This window comes from Pituophis catenifer, unplaced genomic scaffold (assembly GCF_029215685.1).
Source record: "Pituophis catenifer annectens isolate HBS135680 unplaced genomic scaffold, rPitCat1.0.hap2 SCAF_1, whole genome shotgun sequence".
NCBI lineage: Eukaryota > Metazoa > Chordata > Lepidosauria > Squamata > Colubridae > Pituophis > Pituophis catenifer.
The window spans coordinates 186,189,928-186,209,546 of NW_027256881.1; the positions used below are offsets into that span (position 1 = coordinate 186,189,928).

At 37.1% G+C, this 19,619-nt stretch overlaps 1 protein-coding gene across 1 annotated transcript in view; it reads right to left on the minus strand.

The window, feature by feature from the left end:
* Positions 1-19,074, minus strand: part of MYO1B (myosin IB) — a 142,270-nt gene extending 123,196 nt beyond the window's left edge. Inside the window, exons 1-2 of the mRNA XM_070956840.1 lie at positions 19,030-19,074; positions 2,453-2,596 (exon numbers count right to left, since the gene is read on the minus strand). Of these exons, the coding sequence (XP_070812941.1) occupies positions 2,453-2,587 (135 nt within the window). The 5' untranslated portion in view covers positions 2,588-2,596; positions 19,030-19,074. The remainder of the gene's footprint in view (positions 1-2,452; positions 2,597-19,029) is intronic.
* Between the last annotated feature and the right edge of the window lie 545 nt (positions 19,075-19,619).

Here is a 19,619-nt window from a genome sequence, read left to right on the forward strand (position 1 = left end):
AACATTGCATCTACTTCTGTGACAAAAAACGTTCAGAAATCTACTGGAGAACAATCACAAATAAGAAAATTCTTTATATCTGACAAAGTTACCATAAGGATGACACCAGAAAAATTCAAACACCACATTATTGAAATGGTAGTAAAGAATAGTGTACCACTATCCTTCTTTTCACAGACAGCCTTTTTAGGCCTAAATGGAGAAATGGCAAAAAAACTTGGTGTTTCTCTGGAAAGAGAAAGTATAAGGAAACTTATAATTGAGGAGGCCAAATGTAAAAAGGAAGAACTACAGAAAGTTATGAAAGGACGTTTTGTCTTCCTTAAAATGGATGCATGCACACGTCACAGAGTCAATTATTTCGCTATTAATGTTAGATTTGTGGATGAAAATAACAAAACAATAACACGGACCCTCGGAGTAAAGGACACTCAGGCACATCACACCAGTGATTACCTTCAGAAGTTAGTGGAGGGTGTTCTAGAAGATTTTGAAATTAAAAAGGAACAGATTTTATGTGTTGTGACAGATAACGCTTCTAACATGTTGAGCACAATTGAGAAGATGAAGGCAGATGAAGAAGGTATCAAACAGATATTAGACTTAGAGGAAGACAGCTCTGCAAGTATTAGAGAAAGTTTAGAAACTGAAGAGAATGCTGACATTTTTTTAGACAACTTTGTTGAAGAAGCATTGAAGCTTGCTACTATTCATCATATGCGATGTGCTGTTCATACACTGCAACTTGCCATAAGAGATGGATTAAAAGATCGCCATGCAGCTACATTAATTGGCAAATTACGGCAAGTAACTGTTGCAGCCAGGGCCCCAAAAACAGATGCAATTTTGAAAAGACGTGCAGGAAAAGGAGCCATTTTGGATCAAACAACTCGCTGGGGAAGCACTTATTTAATGGTGAAGCGTTTGCTTGAACTTAAAGACTTCATAGAAGAAATGGACAATGAAAATCTTGCATTAACTGCAAGCCAGTGGACACAAACAAAAGAGCTGGAGAACCTTCTTTCTCACCCCTTCACTGTCACCAAGAGGTTGCAATGTGATGATCTAACCCCGGGTAAATTCCTCTTGGAATGGAAGAGCCTGTTATATCGCCTGAACAAAAATGGAGGGTTAATAGCTGAGGGCATTGCATCTTCAATGATGAAAAGAGAGAGTCTTTTGCTGGAAAATGAAATCTTGTTAGCGGCTATTTATGTCGACCCAATGAGCCGACTTTTATTGAACAGTAAACAGATTGCTACTGGGAAAAAGGCCCTCTATGATGTAGCAGTTCGCATGAAGGGATTACGACCTGAAATACCTCCACAGGAGGATGGAGTTCTTTTAAGCAATAGTGGTAACTCAGAATCATCTTCTTCAAATGAAGAATTAGACTTTGATTCCTTCTTAGACAAAATGGAAGTTGCTAAAGGAAAGCGACGTCGCATAAGCGTTACAGAACCAGTAAATGTCCAAATAAAAAAATTCCAACAGGAGTTTTATAAAGCACTAAAAGAAGTTGAAAAGTATGATCGCTCATCAAAACTTACTGTTGAAGAAGCCATCCTTGTTTATCCAGAGATCGTTAGTGATGTGGCCAGAATAGTTACTGCAATGCCACCCACCCAAGTCAGTGTCGAAAGATTATTTTCAGCCCTAAAAATAATAAAGTCTGACTTAAGAGCCTCTATGAAAGAGGATCTGGCAGAGGCAATTCTCTTCCTTAGAACTCTACATTGAATTGATTTGCATTTGCTAAGCCTATAACTACATTTCAAGATTAATATAAACCATTTCTAGGTTTTACAGATTTTGTTTTTGGTTCATATAGATAAGCTTTGTTTTTGTTCTAAAACAACCAAATAATGTGGTTTGTATTTTTGAACTGGTAAAGTTCCTGTTCCTGATGTTTATGCCTGCTGCTACTATCCAGCAACTTGATTAATTAAATTAATAAAAAAAAATTAATAAAACTTTGTTGTTTTCATTGTGTTTGTCTTTTGCTTAAACTGTTCAATACAGTAGACTGTTGGCTTCCCAGCCAGTAGTCCTGTGGTAATGACATGTATGTTGCCTTTCTTTCCTTCAAGGAATGTATAAAATACATTCGCATATTAATACAGAGGAGTCGGAGTCGGGGAGTCGGAGTCGGAGTCGGAGTCGGAAGTACAAAAAACTGAGGAGTCGGAGTCGGAGTCGGAACATTTATCTCCCGACTCCACAGCTCTGATCATTTGTTAATTACATTATTAAATTACTCAATCTATTACAGTCATTAAAATAGATCTACCGTTCAGCATATAATTATATATCACACATTTAATAATCTTATTTTTGTAATATTGGGGGAAAATACCATTTCATATATCAGTCTAGAATTTTCAATCTATGCCTTTCTGTGAAATGAATCAAATATAAACTAATATATGGAAATTATTTATAGCAAACTTACGTATATTTCACTGTGATCAAAGCGTTGTTTGAGATTGCTGATAAAGGTTTCCTCAGTAAGGGGCTCCAGAAGAACCATATCTCCAACCCCAATCATATTGTCAAGAAGAGATGTCTTCACCTCCATTTTTGTCATTTTTCTTTACTATAAGAAAAAAAAGAGATTAATGTTTAATATAACATTCAAATTAACACAACGGAGGAATGAAGACCTTCAATGGATCTTTCTAGCACACAGCAAAACATGAAAAAAGTATTTGGAAAAATATTGCTTATGGTAAGATGGATGTGGATAGCTTTCAAAGTCAGAAAATAACTATTTCCATTGTCTGCTTTTACTATATGAAAGTTGTGAAAAAGCTGTTCTCAAAAGTTCAAAGAACTATTAATTTTTTAATATCCTTACTTCTATAAATTACTGTTTGCAAAAATTACAATATGTCCCATAAGGAAACCTAGCATATTAATAAGTAGCTTTGAAGAACTGACCCAGAATCTCTGAAAAAGGACCATCATGAAATAACACTTACACAATTTGCTCACAAAGTTTAGACCTGTGATGGCGAACCTATGGCACGCGTGCCACAGGTGGCACGCAGAGCCCTCTCTGTGGGCACATGAGCCGTCGCCCCAGCTCTGTTAAATATGTTAAATTAAGTGATGTTAAGGACATGTATGTTAAGTGATTTTCTATTGTTGAGGCAAAACTACTCATGAGCACATGGCATAGACCCACAGAGATCTGAACCAGAGCAGAGTGCAAGAGGAAAGCAAGCAAGAAATATCCAGGCAATTCCAAAGAAAAGGGTCTTAGATGTGGGGACAGAACTGCAAAAAAATGTAAAATGATCCTACTGAGAGATAATAGAAGGGAGATTATGGGATGGGAGAAGAGAACTCCAAGGGTGAACAGGAAAAGAAAGGCAAATTGCAAATGCATGAGCTAATTCACAGCTAAATACAAGTGAACAGCAGATCCCACTTTTCTTTTGGTCACCTTCTCCTTTTCTCTTCATTTGCCTTGTAACAATTCTATTGAATTTCAATCCATTGTTGGTATCAATCACACCTAGTATGAACTAGTTGGCAAAGAGGCAGGATACTGACCTGACACTCAGCCTGGAGAGCCACCACTGATGCAGCTATCAAGGCACAGAAATCCTTCTTTACCCATCACAGTTATTTCAGATCAAGCACCAAAACTTCAAGGAAAAAAGGATGTTTCCTCAGAGTCAGGAACTTAGTGCACCAGATAAATATTTTCAGCAAACAGCAATTGCATATGTAGCATTCTAAAGTCCTGGTGGCTCCTACATGACTGCTAACATTAATTAGGGCATCTTTCAGAAACTTCACAGTATTATCAAAAAGCAGAAAATTAACCATGTTTCCAAACAGAAACCCCCAAGAAAGCATTAATTTCTACATGATGATGATCTAGTTCAGGGATGTCAAACTCAATTTCATTGAGGGCCGCATCAGGGTTGATTTTGACCTTGGGGTCCCTGGGTAGTGGTATGACTTGGATGGCCGTGGCCAGGGTGAGCGTGGCCAGCCTGATGTCATTCATCGAGGCTCTGTTTTCAGCCGCAGTGGCCTCCTGCGGCCCTCTGCCAGCAAAAACGGAGCATGGGCGGGCCTTGCACAGCCTCCCTGAGCTCTGTTTTAGCTGGCAGAGGCACCACGGGTCGATCCTTCGCTGTTTCCAGGGTGGCCCCACAGGCCAGATCTAAGCACCCTGTGGGCCAAATCCGGCCCACAGGCCTTGAGTTTGATACCCCTGATCTAATTGTATTTTTAGCTGTTCTTTCAATTCAGCTTCAAAAAAAACAACAAATTATTAGACTACATATATATAATTTACAGTAAGTATTCATATTGGAATATTCAATCTTAAAACATGTGAATCTTATTTTATACTTTTAAAGAAATCCACAAATCTGCCCTTACAAAAATCCATAATATTCACATCTCACAAGGGCATTAATTTTTCAATGCGAGATAGGCTTGTTTGCTGGAGTAAAATTAGTTTCATTGCATCTTAAAACTATATTTATTATTGTTTATATTTACAATACATTTATGGTTCTTCATTGGGTACCTGAATTTTATTTTGATACAAAGAAATGATATATAGGTATATAAATCATTCAACAAGGAAAGCATCCCTTTGGTTTCTATTCAATAATAATCATGTGTGTGCATGCCCTAAAATCACTTCAGTTTTGAGTAGAGACCCTGAGGGCACTTCAAAGTGCTTCAATTTATGCTCTGCATAAGGTCTAGTATTTATCCAAACACACTGTAGTGCAGGAAAAGAATAATGAAATGCCAACTAAAGGGAAGTGAAGTACAGGAGTAATTGGGTTCATATATTTTACTTTGTTGGTGTGACACAGATTTTTGGGTATTGGTGAGACAATTAATATTTATGTCATAACTGATTCTTCAATGAATCACGGATGTCTTTCTCAATGAAAAATACAATTTGTACAGCAAAGAAAAACATACAGCATTTACATATTATGGAATAGCAAAGGAATCAATTCAGAATTTTCATCTATGCACTCACTCAGTGGGAGTAAAATAGAAGTAACTTACTTTAAATCCAACCCATGATTAGTAAATGTAAAATCAGAGAAATGTGTTCCCCCAACACACATTTGCTCAGATCAGGATAAAATATGTTGTGCTATATTTCTTGTTGGTTTCTGTTAATGATGCCCTAAATAGATTTGCATTCAGTACTGTAAGCCACATATATGCAAAGAATATGCAAGTCACCAAAATATGTTTCATATTTTTCTCCTAAATTTGTATTTTTAAAAACTCTGCTTCCTGGCAGTGGGAACATTACATGTTTTTTGGGATGCTGTTCTTCAATAAAATCCTATCTTACAATACATTAGAACCACAGCAATTAAGATGGGTCAAATGTTGTACCCATTCCCACACTCAGCCTTGAATGCCAAGCTACATGCATCTTGTAGAGTATGGGCTCTGCAAAAAATCTGAAAAAGTGTGCAATATGCACATATGAAACCTCTCTCTTTGGAATATTAAAGGTTCTAGGTCCTTTGCAAGGTTTAGATGGATCCTTCAATAGTTGTCCCTGCCAAAATAACAGTGGAATAGTGGAGGCCCTCTTACACTGAAGTGAAACTCAATAGGAAATACAAATCTGAAAAAAAGGGCTAATCTTAAATTGGACACTTCTTGCCCACAAGAGACAATTAAACAGTGAAAGTTGAATGTCCGTTATAACCTTATTTAGTAAGGTTATTTACTAAGGTTATATTTAGCCTTAGAAAATAAGGTTATAATGGACATTCAACCTTTCACTATTTTAATTATCAAACACCAAATCTGGCGCAAGGTTGAACATCCAACAATTGAAAGAAGCTGTGCTTGACAGGGTAGCATAGTGAGTACTTGCCTATAGTCACCATAAGTAAAGTTATTTATTTCCAACCACAACATGTTTATAGGTTGTGTCAATATTTTTCAGCAACGTGAGTCAATGTGGGCTCTAAGTTCCATAAAAGGGAGGCTGTTATGATGACAAAGTTACAAACTACAGCAGAAATGTGATCCACTGCATTCAAACCGATTGCATTATGCTCCAGTAAATTGTGGTTTCTCTACAATATAGTTCCAATTTATTCTACTTTGGTCAGACACCATTTAAAGTAATGTGATCAGTACCATATTTTTAAAAAGATTCGGAGAAACTGAAAAAAAATTCAGAAAAGGGCAATACATTATGATCAAAAAATTAAATTAAATCCCATGAAGAAACACTAAAGGATATACAGTTTATATACATGATACCTGAAAGGAAATCATATAGAATTTCCAATTGTGTTCTCTGTTGTTTGAATGCAGGACCACAGAATGATGGGTTTAGGAAATATTAGGGGAAAAAAACCTTCCTAACATTAGATGTGTTCAAGTTAGGCAAGTCAGCTATATCTCTGGAACTGTTTAGCCTAGATTTCTGCAATAATAAAACTTCAATGGCCTTATGGATTCCTATTAATTCTAAGGCTCTACAAATCCATGTGCATGTTTTTTATATTAACACTGCAGTAGGTAGTCGTTTTGGCTATTAAACTTTTCAAGTTCTGGTAGATCAAAGGGTCTCCCTTCCCCGCTTTGAAAAAAATATTTCATGTCACTGGATGAGCCCAGTCAAATCACATGGCCAGATGGCTTCAGTCTTTACAGAAGAATGTTTTGAACTACTAAGAAAAATGTTGCAGGCAAAGTATGTTTTAACGTTATTAACAGTATTCACCATACAATGGTGTTTGTGGGTTTCTTTGAATTTGCCTTAAAAAAATTCCAAGAATTACCACAACATCTATGTGGTAATGTTCAGACCAGAACAAAGGGTTGCAAGCTGGCTGGAGAGAAAAACTAACCTAAAATAAGATCAATCAGATCAATACACGTAAGCTGCTTTTCTTTAAACCCCATTAAACTAATTCAGTGTCATAGTGGAACAGTTCTTATTCAAATGCAAACAAAAACAAAAATAGAGGCATAGCCATCAACATTCAGGAATGTTGAGTAAAGGTGTTTAGGAACATCTTCAGAATGATAATTTAAAGCAGATTCAGCATTTTAGTGGCTACAAATCATTAGATAAAAATCTTTCCCGCAGCTTTATCTTCTACTGAGCAAGTGTGAAAGCCATTTTCATAAGATACACTACAAATGCCTTTAGATATTAAAAGTACAAAACTTCAATTCTCTTCATTTGATGGTTTCTGTAGGGTTTTTTTTAGTCTTACCACCACCTGATGGTTACATTTAAACAATATGAAAAGAATCACCACAAGGTTTGAGCTCTTCAGCTATCCTCTTAGGATACTGTGAGATAGTAAAGTTTAAGTTACACCATTTTAAGATTAAAGCTAAATGGCAATCTAGCTTTTGATCTGCTCTTCAAAGGTTGCATTTGCATTCCTGTTGCAGAAGAGAAATACATATGGTCTCTGGAATGAGATTTCCTCTCCCTGCCTCCCTCCCTGCCCCTCCCCAGATCTATACGATTCTCACTCTGATGGTGTTCTGGAAAGCCTTGAAAATAAGGCTGTTCATCCAACCCTCAAGGTAAGATGGATATGCTCTATTTCTTACAAGTAGTTTTAGATGTCATTTTAACATGACTAGTAAGACAAGAACTGTACACCAGTTATGACATTTCAGCCAATCTGTACCATTAACTTACAATGTTTTTTAGGCTAGATCTCATTACTACAAGATAATACAATATTTGATACTGAGATTTTTCTTTCAACAGATAGTTGAATCTATGATATGAAAAATTAATAAAAGCTCTTTCTGCCCTTCCCGTATTATTTCAGATGAAAATAATACCCAGCAAATATCACAGCATACAATCTATCTATAATGGTTACAGACTGTAATATGGTATTCTATTTTATTCCTACAGTTTATTAAAGCATCTCGGAAATCAGTATTTCTTATTGGTATATCCCAGAATTCTGGGAGTTGAGTTCTACGTATCTTAAAGTTGCCAACATTGAGAAACACTGGAAATGTATAAAAATTATCTAGCAATTATCAAATTGCTCAAGTACACAGACACTTGAGCAATTTTGCTAATAAATCCCTACCTGCACATTCATGACACACAGGATTACAAACAAAATGTTAATGCAAACAGTGGCTAATCCAAAATTAAACCAGGTTAGAGTAACAGCACGGTTTGCAAAATTCAGCCATGAAATATGTAATGTAAAGACTGGTTTTTCATTACTCACCAATCCATGATTAACTGAACTAAAATGATCACACGATATACTAAATTCACAGGGATGGTTTGTATTTATAATTAAGCCATATGATTACTATTTAAAATTTAGAATCAACTGATGCATGTTCCCTGAGTATTTTATTACCCTTCCCAAATAAGCAAACAAAAACGTTGCATTCAAATCAATCTTTATTACGGTCAAAGACCAGCACAATGATGCATTATTAAAAGCAATGCTAGTTCTACTATGTTTATAAGAAAAAGAAAGGCCATCAATTTCATATTACTTTATAATTTTATTATTACAATATCAAACAATTCTTAGCTTTATAAAATTAGGCTGTGTTACTGAAAAGTATAGTTCTTATGGTCAAGAAGGGTTTTGCTTGGCTGGTTTCCAAATGCCTTAATCATCAGAACAATTTTTAGAAAGAAACAAACAAGCTTCTTAGTAAAGGACACTGTATTCAGGAGGAGAAATGATACAGAGAAATTAGGCTATGACAACTGCAATCTAGAATCAGATTAAGTCATTTGTAATTGATTGCTGTATATCTCTTCTTTCCCCTTTCTTCACATTAGATATATATGGGGAAAATGTAATCTTTTCCAAAGACAGACAGCAGTCTCATTTAAACAGCCCACCTGCTAATCACAGATACAGTAATCAGGAATTGTGTGGAATGAATGAGCAGATTGGTTGAGGATTAAATTCCTCTTTTTGTTGTTGTTGTTGTTTTCTTCTGTTCAATGGTAACTGATTCTTGGAGACTACCTGGACAAGTCCATGGAGTTTTCTTGGCAAGGTTTCTCAGATTTGCCTTCGCCTCCTTCTTCCTGGGGCTGAGAGAGGGATTGCCCCAAATTTGCTCAACTAGCTTTGTGCCCAAGGCAAGACTAGAGCTCATGATGTCTGGTTTCTAGTCTTAATCAGACCACCAACCTGGCTCTCCTTTATTAATAAGATAAAATTGCTCACTGCCAACAGTGCCAAAAGATGAATATCTGAGAATGGAAAACTGAGATAGTTGGGAAGTTCAGTTAAAATCTCACCAGAAATTAGCCATAAATCGATCTGTACAAGGATAAACTCTCAGTGATTACCAGAAATGTAGCATCTCATATCCCTTGTTTAATAGTCTATTTGTGACTCAAAATCATTTTTTCCTATTCAATTCTATGTACACTATGGATGGCATTTCAATTTTAGAAGTTTCTTGAATGCTTGAAAATGGGATAAATTCAATTATCTGCAGCTAACATGAGATGTTTGAACTAATGAGTCAATCCCACATGGCATAAGAGTCAAACTGATGACACTCAACTGTCATACCATCACTAGGCTATGCATAAAGTATTCAAAGGAAATATTTATAGGAGTGTGGATAGAAATGAAGTAAATACTTCAGCATAATAAACTGAATGTAGTAAGATCACAGTGGTATTTCTTATCACACTTTCCTTCCAGAGATTGGACTGATAGCTAGGATTTAGTCAATGACTTTAAAAATGCAGGCTTAACAACTCCACAAATTCCTTTAGCATTTTTGCATGTGTTCATTAGCAAACAAAGGTGTAAGAAGATCCTATTGATCTTAGAAATAGGTAGCTATCTGCCACTTGCTTCTGCTATCTGAAGCTCATTATGGAATTCTCTAGTCATGTATCACCACATCCCAAGTCAGTAACTATGTTTTGTTATTGTTATTCATGTTATGTTATGTCACATTATGTTAACTATGTCATTGTTATTCCTACCCCCGCAGCTAGTATTTTTACAAAGCTACCATGGGTGACTTTTAAAACTATTTAAAAGAATCTGCCAAAATGACTCCTAAACTCTCTACTGCATAAGACTTGTGACTGTAGCAAAATGGCTAGTCCAGTTAGAAGATTCAGAAGGGTAGAATACCCCATCTCTTGTTATTTTTACGTGAACAGCTGCACTGTGTGCAAGATGAAAAATGAGGAACCCTTAATTGCGAAGAGCAACTTAGTCCTAGGGCTGTGTCGTGCTTCAGATCTGATTCCCAAAAGGGATACATGAACTCGCAGGGGCATGTACAAAGCATCTGTTTGCAACTCTAAAGAGCAGCTGGCTTTTTTTAAGACTTGCAGAGAGAAGCTATGTGTGAAACCTTGTATGCTCCACAGCAGCTTTTTAAAATTTAAAGTGCTACACATCCCTGATTATATGCTGCCAAGTCAGTGTCAACTTTTAATGACAACATACTGTATCGTCTATTTTTTTCATGATGATCTGCCCCTAATTGGCCCTTTAGGTCTTCCAATGTACATCTCTACTTAATCCCAAAAGGAGAAGTGGGCTATTCCTACATGGATAGGAATAAAATATTTTGGATTAGTTCACTTCTGCTTTTATCTGAACATCTGAGGGGCTTCAATCTGCGCAAAGAATAATGTTCCCCTTTCTCCCACTCCCAACCTCCACCTGTTGAGCTGAATGTTCTGACAGGGTAATGTACTCACCTTGCATTGAATGAAAGTATGGTTCTCCAAACAATCCAATACTTTACTCAAATTATATGGAAGAGTGTACTTAGATCTCAGATTACATAGAGGAATGTATACTTACCTAAATCTGTGTGAGTACAAAAAGTTTAATATAGCCAAGCTACATGCAGGCAAGAGAAGAACAGTGAACAGAACTGAAGATATAACTCTATTGCCTACCTAGTGTGAAGCCCTCCAAAAATTCAGATGAATACTTGAAGGGTGTTTAAACGAATTATGAAACATTCCATCAAAATATTTAAGTGCTTTTTCTCTACAAGTTATCCAAAGCAAAAGTATGAAAGTGGCACTGCCGTTGTTAAAAAATTAATACAGCAACTTTAATAACTTCTAATATTTCTGGGTTTGTCTGTTTTGAAAAAACCTAAAACACAATTAACTAAGGAATAATAGAGAAGCTAGATATAAAAAAGACTGCATAGAAGACGCATGTGTCATAATAAAATTATAGCTATCTTAGGCATAGCACACCAAAATAGACCATTTTAACTCCTCAGACAATAGGATAAAATACCATGTACAAAAAAATTACTTGAAACATAGAACTGACTGACTATGCATTTGTCCTAGAATCACAGTAACTATACACTTTCCTGGGGAAGTCATTCTAAAATGTACAACTAGAAATAAACTTGAGGCTTAGTTACTACAAATCATGATTTCCAGGATCTCAACTTTCCCCAAAAGTCAGTTATTTCATTCTGATTGTAATTATAAAAAAAAAAAAGATGGAACATCACAGTAGCCCATGACAGAAATGTTTGCAGAATAAAGAATTAAAATTGACACAGGTAATCCAGATGAAAATATAATTTGGAAAATACCGGACTGTGCAGAGATGGATAGATTGACATTGAAATGAAAAGATAAAGGAGATACAGAGTATTATTTAACATGGAATATGTTTTATCAATGGTTAAGAGATAAGAGGTAGAAATTAGATGAAGAAAGAGCATTGCTATGTGTAAGTAAAATATAAATGTTGCTTTTTAACTATAAGTATGCTAATAGAATTAATATGATCATAAATAAGCTAATATAATTATAAATATGGTTATAATTATTACATATATTATTATTACTATCAGTATATCTGTTTTTTTTCTTCTGTAAAATGAAATGCCCAGACAACACATTGTATTCATAATACTTATATATAAATAAAAAAACTTGACTTCAAAAAAAAAAAAGTATAGGTAATCCTTGATTTATGACCAGAATTGAGCCCAAAATTTCTATTGCTAAGCAAGGCAGTTGTTAAGTGAGTTTTGCCCCATTTTACAAATTTTTTTTGCTGCAGCTAAGCAAATCACTGCAATTGTTAAATGAATCACACGGTTGTTAAGTAAATCCAGCTTGTCCCATTAACTTTTCTTGTCAAAAGCTGGCTGGGAAGGTTACAAACGGTGATCATATGACCCTGGAAACACATGCCAGTTGCCAAGTGCCCAAATTTTGATCATGTGGCCATAGGGATGCTGCAAGAGTCATAAGTGTAAAAACTAGTAAAAAAAGTGTCAATTTACCAGTTTTCACACTTATGAGTTTTGCAGCATCCCCATGGCCACATGATCAAAATTCAAGCACTACATAAGTCACTTAGTTCAGTGCCAATGGAAATTTGAAGAGTCACTAACTGAATGGTTGTAAGTTAAGGATCACTGTATGTGTATGAAATACTCTTTTGAATGTTTTAAAATATTTAAGTAAACTCCAGGCTTATTGTTTTAAAAGAGTGGATGGGGGAATGTGGCATATTCCAGTTTCACCTTTATTTATTTTTTTTAATGCCCTGGGTTCCCATAAAAATGGAAGGAGATTGGAGCCAGGTACTTCATTTAGAAATGTGCTCATATGACCAGAATTGTTTTTTATATAACTCCCGTTCCTACCAATTTTGAAAGAGTTTTCACAACAATGCTTTCAAAAGTCAAAAGGTAAATTGAGTGTTCTTTAATATTTTACTAACAATTTGAAGGAAGAGGTTGAAGGACTTTTTAAATTTGCAGATGATACAAAACTGAACAGGGCAGTGAATATACTACAAGACAGAAATAAAATTCAAAATGAACATATTAGGTCCCAAAAATAGATTAAAAGCAACAGGATGAAATTTCACCAAGACAAATGCAAAGTTCTTAACTTAGGAACAAAAATCAAATGCAGGATACCTGCGCTACTGTTCCAAGAAGATAGTTTATGAAAAATATCTTGAAACAGTAGTCAACCACAAATCAATTTTGAGTCGTTAGTGTGACATTTCTGCTAGATAAGGCAAATGCAATTTTGGCCTGTATCAACAGAAGTATTGTTTTGAAATTGTGTGGAATAATTATTCTTCTGTTGCATTCTGCTATTGTTCAGATCACACATCAAATATCTCTAAGAAGGATTCAGAGAAACTTGAGCAGGTTTAGTGAAATGCAATGAGGATGATCAGAGAATTAGAAAGTAAGTCCTATGAGGAGAGATTGAAGATGTTTAGCCTTGAGAAAAGATGATCAAAGTGGGGATATATAATAATTGTGTTGCTGCTGCCATTGTGGGGAAGGGTATGGGTTTTCATGTTGTGGGTTTTTAATGTTGTAAGTTGCTCAAAGTCACCTCTGAGTGAGTTTGGTGGCCATATAAATTTGTCAAATAATTAGCACTCTTCCAGTATATGAAAAGGTATTGCACAGATGACAGTCAAGATCTCTCCCACCCCCCACCCCACCCCCCACCTCCCCCTTCAAGTGTGTAGAATATGGGATAATGGATTTAGGTGACAGAAAGATAAGATTCGTATTGATTGGGAGGTTTTTTGGGGAAAAAATCCTAAAAACAAAAACCATTGGACAATATTCCAATCACTGGGGCAGATGGTTCCCTTCTTGGATGTTTTAGGGGGGTGGGGTAGATAGTAATGCTTAAATTTAGATTTCTACACTGAGCAAAGTATTGGCCTTGATAATCTAAAAGTCTCATTCCAATCTACGATACTGTGAAGAAGACACTACCTTCTTTACTGTATGCTATATTTCAGGAGAAACAGCTTTTTACAGAATACAATAACAGTCACTGTCTCAGAACAAAAGTGAATCCATAATATTTAGAGTAAAACATAGCAGAAAGCTAATCTAGAGGAGCTGATCTTCAGGAGCTGAGGCTAACTGCTCATTCCTATAAAATAAATAAGCAGTGAAGGCAATCAGTTGTGAAATGTATAGTTTGTAAGATCTATGCATCCTTCCCATTATACTGTGACTGGAATGAATTGCTGACAAGGATCACTCTTTACAACTATCTCTTTATTTCTTGCATATAGAAGGATAATTGCAAAGAATGTAGAGAAGGCAGGCAACTAATGGTTAAAAGAAGCAAGACATGAGTGAAAAGGAGTAAGAATTATCTTACAACTGAGTGAATGAAATTAAAAACAAAGGAGTGAGATTATTTGGGTAAAACTGAAGTGAAAGAATACTGAGAAGTGTCTATCAGGGATTTGAATAGAAATGATAACGACAAATCAAAAATTAAAATTGAGATAGATATTTAAATGTTTGTGAAAAGAAAATCATATATCCTATAAGGATGAACAATTGAAAGACTGAGAGCATAGAAAGTGTAATTGGAGAAATGTTAAAATATGAATGTGTTTTGTTCCCAAGGTGGTTGTGCAACTTGTTTAACAAGCATGTGAAGACTATACTTTGCCTGGTGGTTGGAAGAATGGTGCTATTATTCTCCTATATAAAGGTAGCAGAACTGAACACAAAAAACTAAGTGGGAATAGTTTGTCAATGGAGCCTAGGAAAGTGTTGGGCAAAATTCTCACTGCAAGGTTTTAAAAAATGCCAAAAAGCAAAATTTGCACACTAAGTAGAGTAAGACTTTCTGCTAGGTAGGGAATGTGTAGGCCAAATTTTTGCTACTTAGCAGGTAAATGAGAAATGGATGAATGTGAAAAAGTAAGTCTACTATATGATTGTTGATTTAGAGAAAGCATCTGATAAAGTGAATGGCTTCAATGATAATTTTGTGTAAGCATGGAATTGAAGGTTGTGCTGAATATGACAAGAGTGGCATAATAATGGGTGTAAAGCAAGGGTAAGAATAAATGATATTCTAAGCAAATGCTTCAATGTCATTCAGGGTGTACAATAAGAGTATGGGTTTTCTTTCTTTTTATGACCCTGTAATCCCTTAATACAGGAGAGAGTTAGGGTGACTGAATGGAGCTGAGCATTTACTGGCCAAATGCCCTTCCTGACACCTACATGGAATTTGCAGTGGATATTTGATACGATATAATAACCTTTGGTTATTTAATGTATTTATGGAGAAGTATCTTAAAAGCATGTGGTGGTAACAGATGTGTTATTTGGGAATTTGAAAACATGCATATTTTTGTATTCAAATTATATTGTTCTTTTAATTCAGCCAATTAGTTTTATGAAAATGAGACTTAATTTATAACAGGAAAAACATAAAACTGAATGCAATTGGAATGGAGTGCTTGAGAAATATGCACAGTAAAACAAAGAGATAGCATTAAGAATGAATGGCTGCTAAATTAATCTAAATTAAATTAAATAATGAGTGGCCAGTACAAAAACAAAAAGGACATTGAAGCCGTCTGATGCTAATGGTGAGAATGAATGAGAATCAAATCAGAGAGCTAATATATGAAGGCAAATTGAATGAATCAAGAAAAAGAAATTGTGGCTGGACAGTATTGATGAGATCTTAAAAAAGAGAAAGGTAATGATTTTAAGGAACAAAAAACAGTGTATTTTTGTGGAAGCAATAATGGTTTGCAGAAATTAGAAAAATATAATGAGTTATTTAGTATGAACTAAATTTTCCTTCCTTCCTTCCTTCCTTCCTTCCTTCCTTCCTTCCTTCCTTTTATATGACTGCCCAACATGCAAGTGTGACTCTGGGCAGCTGCACACACAGTACACATACATGCACATATACATAAAGTACAAAGAATTTTAAAAACCTACAATGGTCACTAAGCATAAACCCAAACAAAACAATTAACAGAGACAGCTCAACAGGCCATCCAACCTCCTTCTTGACCCTTAGGACCTGAAGTACATGCAATGCTTTACAAAAGGCTAGCAAGATCAGGCTCATTTTACCTGATTTGATATTTTATGCTTCAATCCTTCTGAGTTACTATACCTTACTCTTTTGCTCTGCTTTGTCTAAAGTTGCTTACCTCAAAAATGAACAATATGATGGTTATATATTAATGCATATGTAACTATAAATTAATGTTTTGGCAACTCTTCTTTATAAATGTAACTAATTACTCAAATTGCATTAGGTAATCCAATAATACAAACCAAATTATTTCACACATAACTTCACAATTCATTTTCCTTTAAAATTAGAGTAGGCAACTTGCAGCTTTCAAGCAAATTTTTTGTAGCCTTATGAACCCTCCTCTAATATCGCAGTAGTGATAAGCAGAAAATTTATTTATCAATGAAGAATGGTGGGAAAGCAAATAAAATGTACTATGTAATCCACAGTGTACACTTAACAAGCTTTAAAAAACAAACTGGAAAATTTAGCCCCACCTATGCATGTCAACTTTATAGTATCATCCCCACCTATTGTAGCTCTTACCCCTAAAAAAATATTTAAAAGTTAACATCTCTGGGCAGTAACATTTCTTTTATACTATTTTTACAAAAAAAGTCCATTTTAAACTAAATTTTATCACACTACAGCTTAATATGCAATCACTAGTCATCACTTTTAAGCAATGTTTGAAGGATAGGCGCTCTTCATAGAGTATACAAAAAGTAGGATAAAATGTAATGTATTGCAACCCGTTCAAGAGTCATTTTCAGCACAATTATAGAGGAACAAGCTCTATTGAATTCAATGGCACATACTTCTAACATTTAATCTATAATATGTATGAACTACCCTCAAAAGGAAAGAAGATGAATGAGATCCATTCTATAGCTGTTAAGGTATTAGACTTGGATCAATGAGATGCTGGTTCAAATTGGTACAGCTTGCTGATTTAGCATTTGACAGCCACTCTTTCTCAGCCCAACTCATCTTACAGTTATGATGAGATAAATAGCAAAGACCCATCTACAAATCCTCTTCACAAATGATAAATAAACACATCTTCTCTTGATTACTTTACTTTTCCTGTTCTGCAACTTCTCCCCTTTACTAATTTGTCACAAATATATCTGAAATGTTTCATTACTGCCTTATTCATTTCCCAGGGATGTCTGCAACATTCCTAGCTTGCGATACTGATGCAAGAGATTTCAATCAATGAATTTCCACTAAATTGTGGAAGACAAAAAGATGCCAACTGGATGAAATAAGAGAAAACAGGCAGAGTTCCAAGCAGAAACAATTTAAAGGAAGTAATACAGATCATGATTAGACATGATTGATAAACAAATTGTTTATAAATCATCTGGCAGTCTTCTTACAACAAATAATAGTCTTTAGTGAAATCTTAAAATGAAGAGTAGTTGATTCTCTTACAGGAAGGCAGAATAGACTAAATGACAACACAAGTGTGAACAGATGGGCAAGTAAGTTCTATTGACTTAATTGCAAGCCTGTCTTAATCTTCTAAATTCTTCTATGGAAGGAAAAGAATCAGAGAGCTCTTGAAAAATGATCTCACGACAGTGTTACAGAACTAAAGAACCATGACCCCTCAATTCCTTTTCACAGACATCCCCTCACATCTGGGCTAACCACCCTTTCTCAGATAATGAATAGAACTGATCCTATCCCAGTGGGCTATATACAAAAAGCTGAGCTTTAGAGGTGTGTGTATATATCTGAATACAATGAAGAAGGCAATAGGAAGAAATTATATATTTGCTTTCTTAAGGAAAAGGCTTGAACTTCTGGAAGAGACACAGAAAAACAGGTAAGTCTTTTGTCACAATTGCATCTCCATTCAAGGATAGGCTTGCAGAAGTCATTGTGAACAGCTATTTACTGAATGGAGTTTCTGTTTGCAAAGAAGTTGATAATCACAGTTAAAAACAGAGGCAGAATACAGAGTCCGCCAGCAGCAGCAACTTTATTCACTGCCATGTTGCAGCTCAGCCAACAGAGAACTTGTTGCAACTAAATTGTTACCTCTGGATTTTACTAAAACAAATCCCCAATCAAGCACAGATATCCTGAACAAAGCGACTCTTAAGGATCAAAAATTGGAAGCACACCCTAAATCGCTTCAGGGCTTAACAGACTGAAATCTGAAATCCTAGAATCTGGTTTCAATCCCTCTGCAGGCACCAGGCACGCACAAAAGGACAGAACACATACACACACACACAAACATAGAGTCCTTGAGACTAAACAAAGACCAGGCAGGCAAGAGAAGGACACCAGAGAACTAACTACTGTAATCCAAATCCAACTTTCCCTGGAGAAAATCATAAACAGCTTGCAACCTTCCTCCCAGAAACGTGTATATCCTTGCAACAGGGTTCTTCACCAGCTTCACTTAAACGTTCAGGAAATGCACTCTAAATTGTCCCTCCAGATCTCACCTGCTTTTCTAACATCCAAACCACCTACCTCTTCCCTACCTACCCAATATACTCAGCCCCTGTCCCTCCTCTTTGGCCCCCAATTCTTTATTCCCATTCTTTCTCCCTGATCCCATCTTGCATTCCTGAAGCCCATTCTTCAGCCCTGCAAGGTTTTTATGCCACTCCATCTCCTGCTTCCTGTCCGCAACCAGTTTAATTGTCGTCCATGCACCACAGAATAAAGACGGTCCTCTTGGCGGTCCCCTGTTCTTCCTCCCCTCAAAGTCCCAAGACCTCCCCCCTCCTTTCTGCAAAGTCCACCCCCTCGTTATTCCAAAAGTCCCTGCCTAAATCACTGCAGCTTTCTGCTTCCTTTGCCAGCGCTGCCTCTTAGCAAGACCTTTAACCCAGAAGGCTCCGAGACATCGTCCCTGCTCCTCCTCCTTCCCCCCTTTCTGGCGCCAAATCTTCGTTCTGTGGCCACTGGTTTCCTGAAATCCCCCAATTCCCACCCCAAAGCCCCTCTGTGCCCATCACCATGCATCTCTCACAGTCCCACCCCCCTTCCCCAGCCCCTCTTTTGGCAACCAGGAGACAAGCCGCGGGCAGCCCCGCAATCAGAGCACCTGAAGGAAAAGAGCGCAGAAAAGCAGGATAAGGATACCCGCGAGACCATCCACACCACAAAAGCCAACTCTGGCCAAGGAGCCCAAGCGGGACGGCGCCTCTCCGCACCTTTTCTCGTTCTAGGCAATCCTCGCCTCCGTCCAGATGCGCCTCTCGACCCCAGCAAGCGGGAGAAGGGGGGGGGGACGAAAAGAAAGCGGGACAGCTCCTGGGGCTGCCCAACTCCAGCCAGCGCTCTCGCTCTCAGGCTCCCGCTCAGGCTGGAATTCGTCCGGCTTTTTCCTCCGAAAAGCAGCCTGTTCCCGAGGAACTCAGCCTGCAGCAAGGACGACCACGCCCCTCCCCGCCTCACAGAAGCAGGAGGCGTGGTAATGACCTCGCGGCAGGGAGTCGGCCGGTTCGGGGCGGGGCTGCGCCGCCGCCGCCTTAGCTCCACACCTCCGCTGCGGCAGGCGAGGTTCGCGCGAAGGGGAGGCGAGCGACCCCCAGCGGCGCCCTGGAGCAGCCGCTGCCTTTCAAGCGCGCGAAAGTTTTAATGCGGGACAGGGGGCGAGATGCGAGTGACATCCGGGTGGTCGGACGAATGGCTAAGCCCTTTCGTAATGCAGCCTTCCTGGGGATCATGGGTGAGGAGGTCCAACATTCGTGTAGGGCTTCCGAAAGGCTGCGTTCTCAATTCAGTGGGGCTTAATAACTAG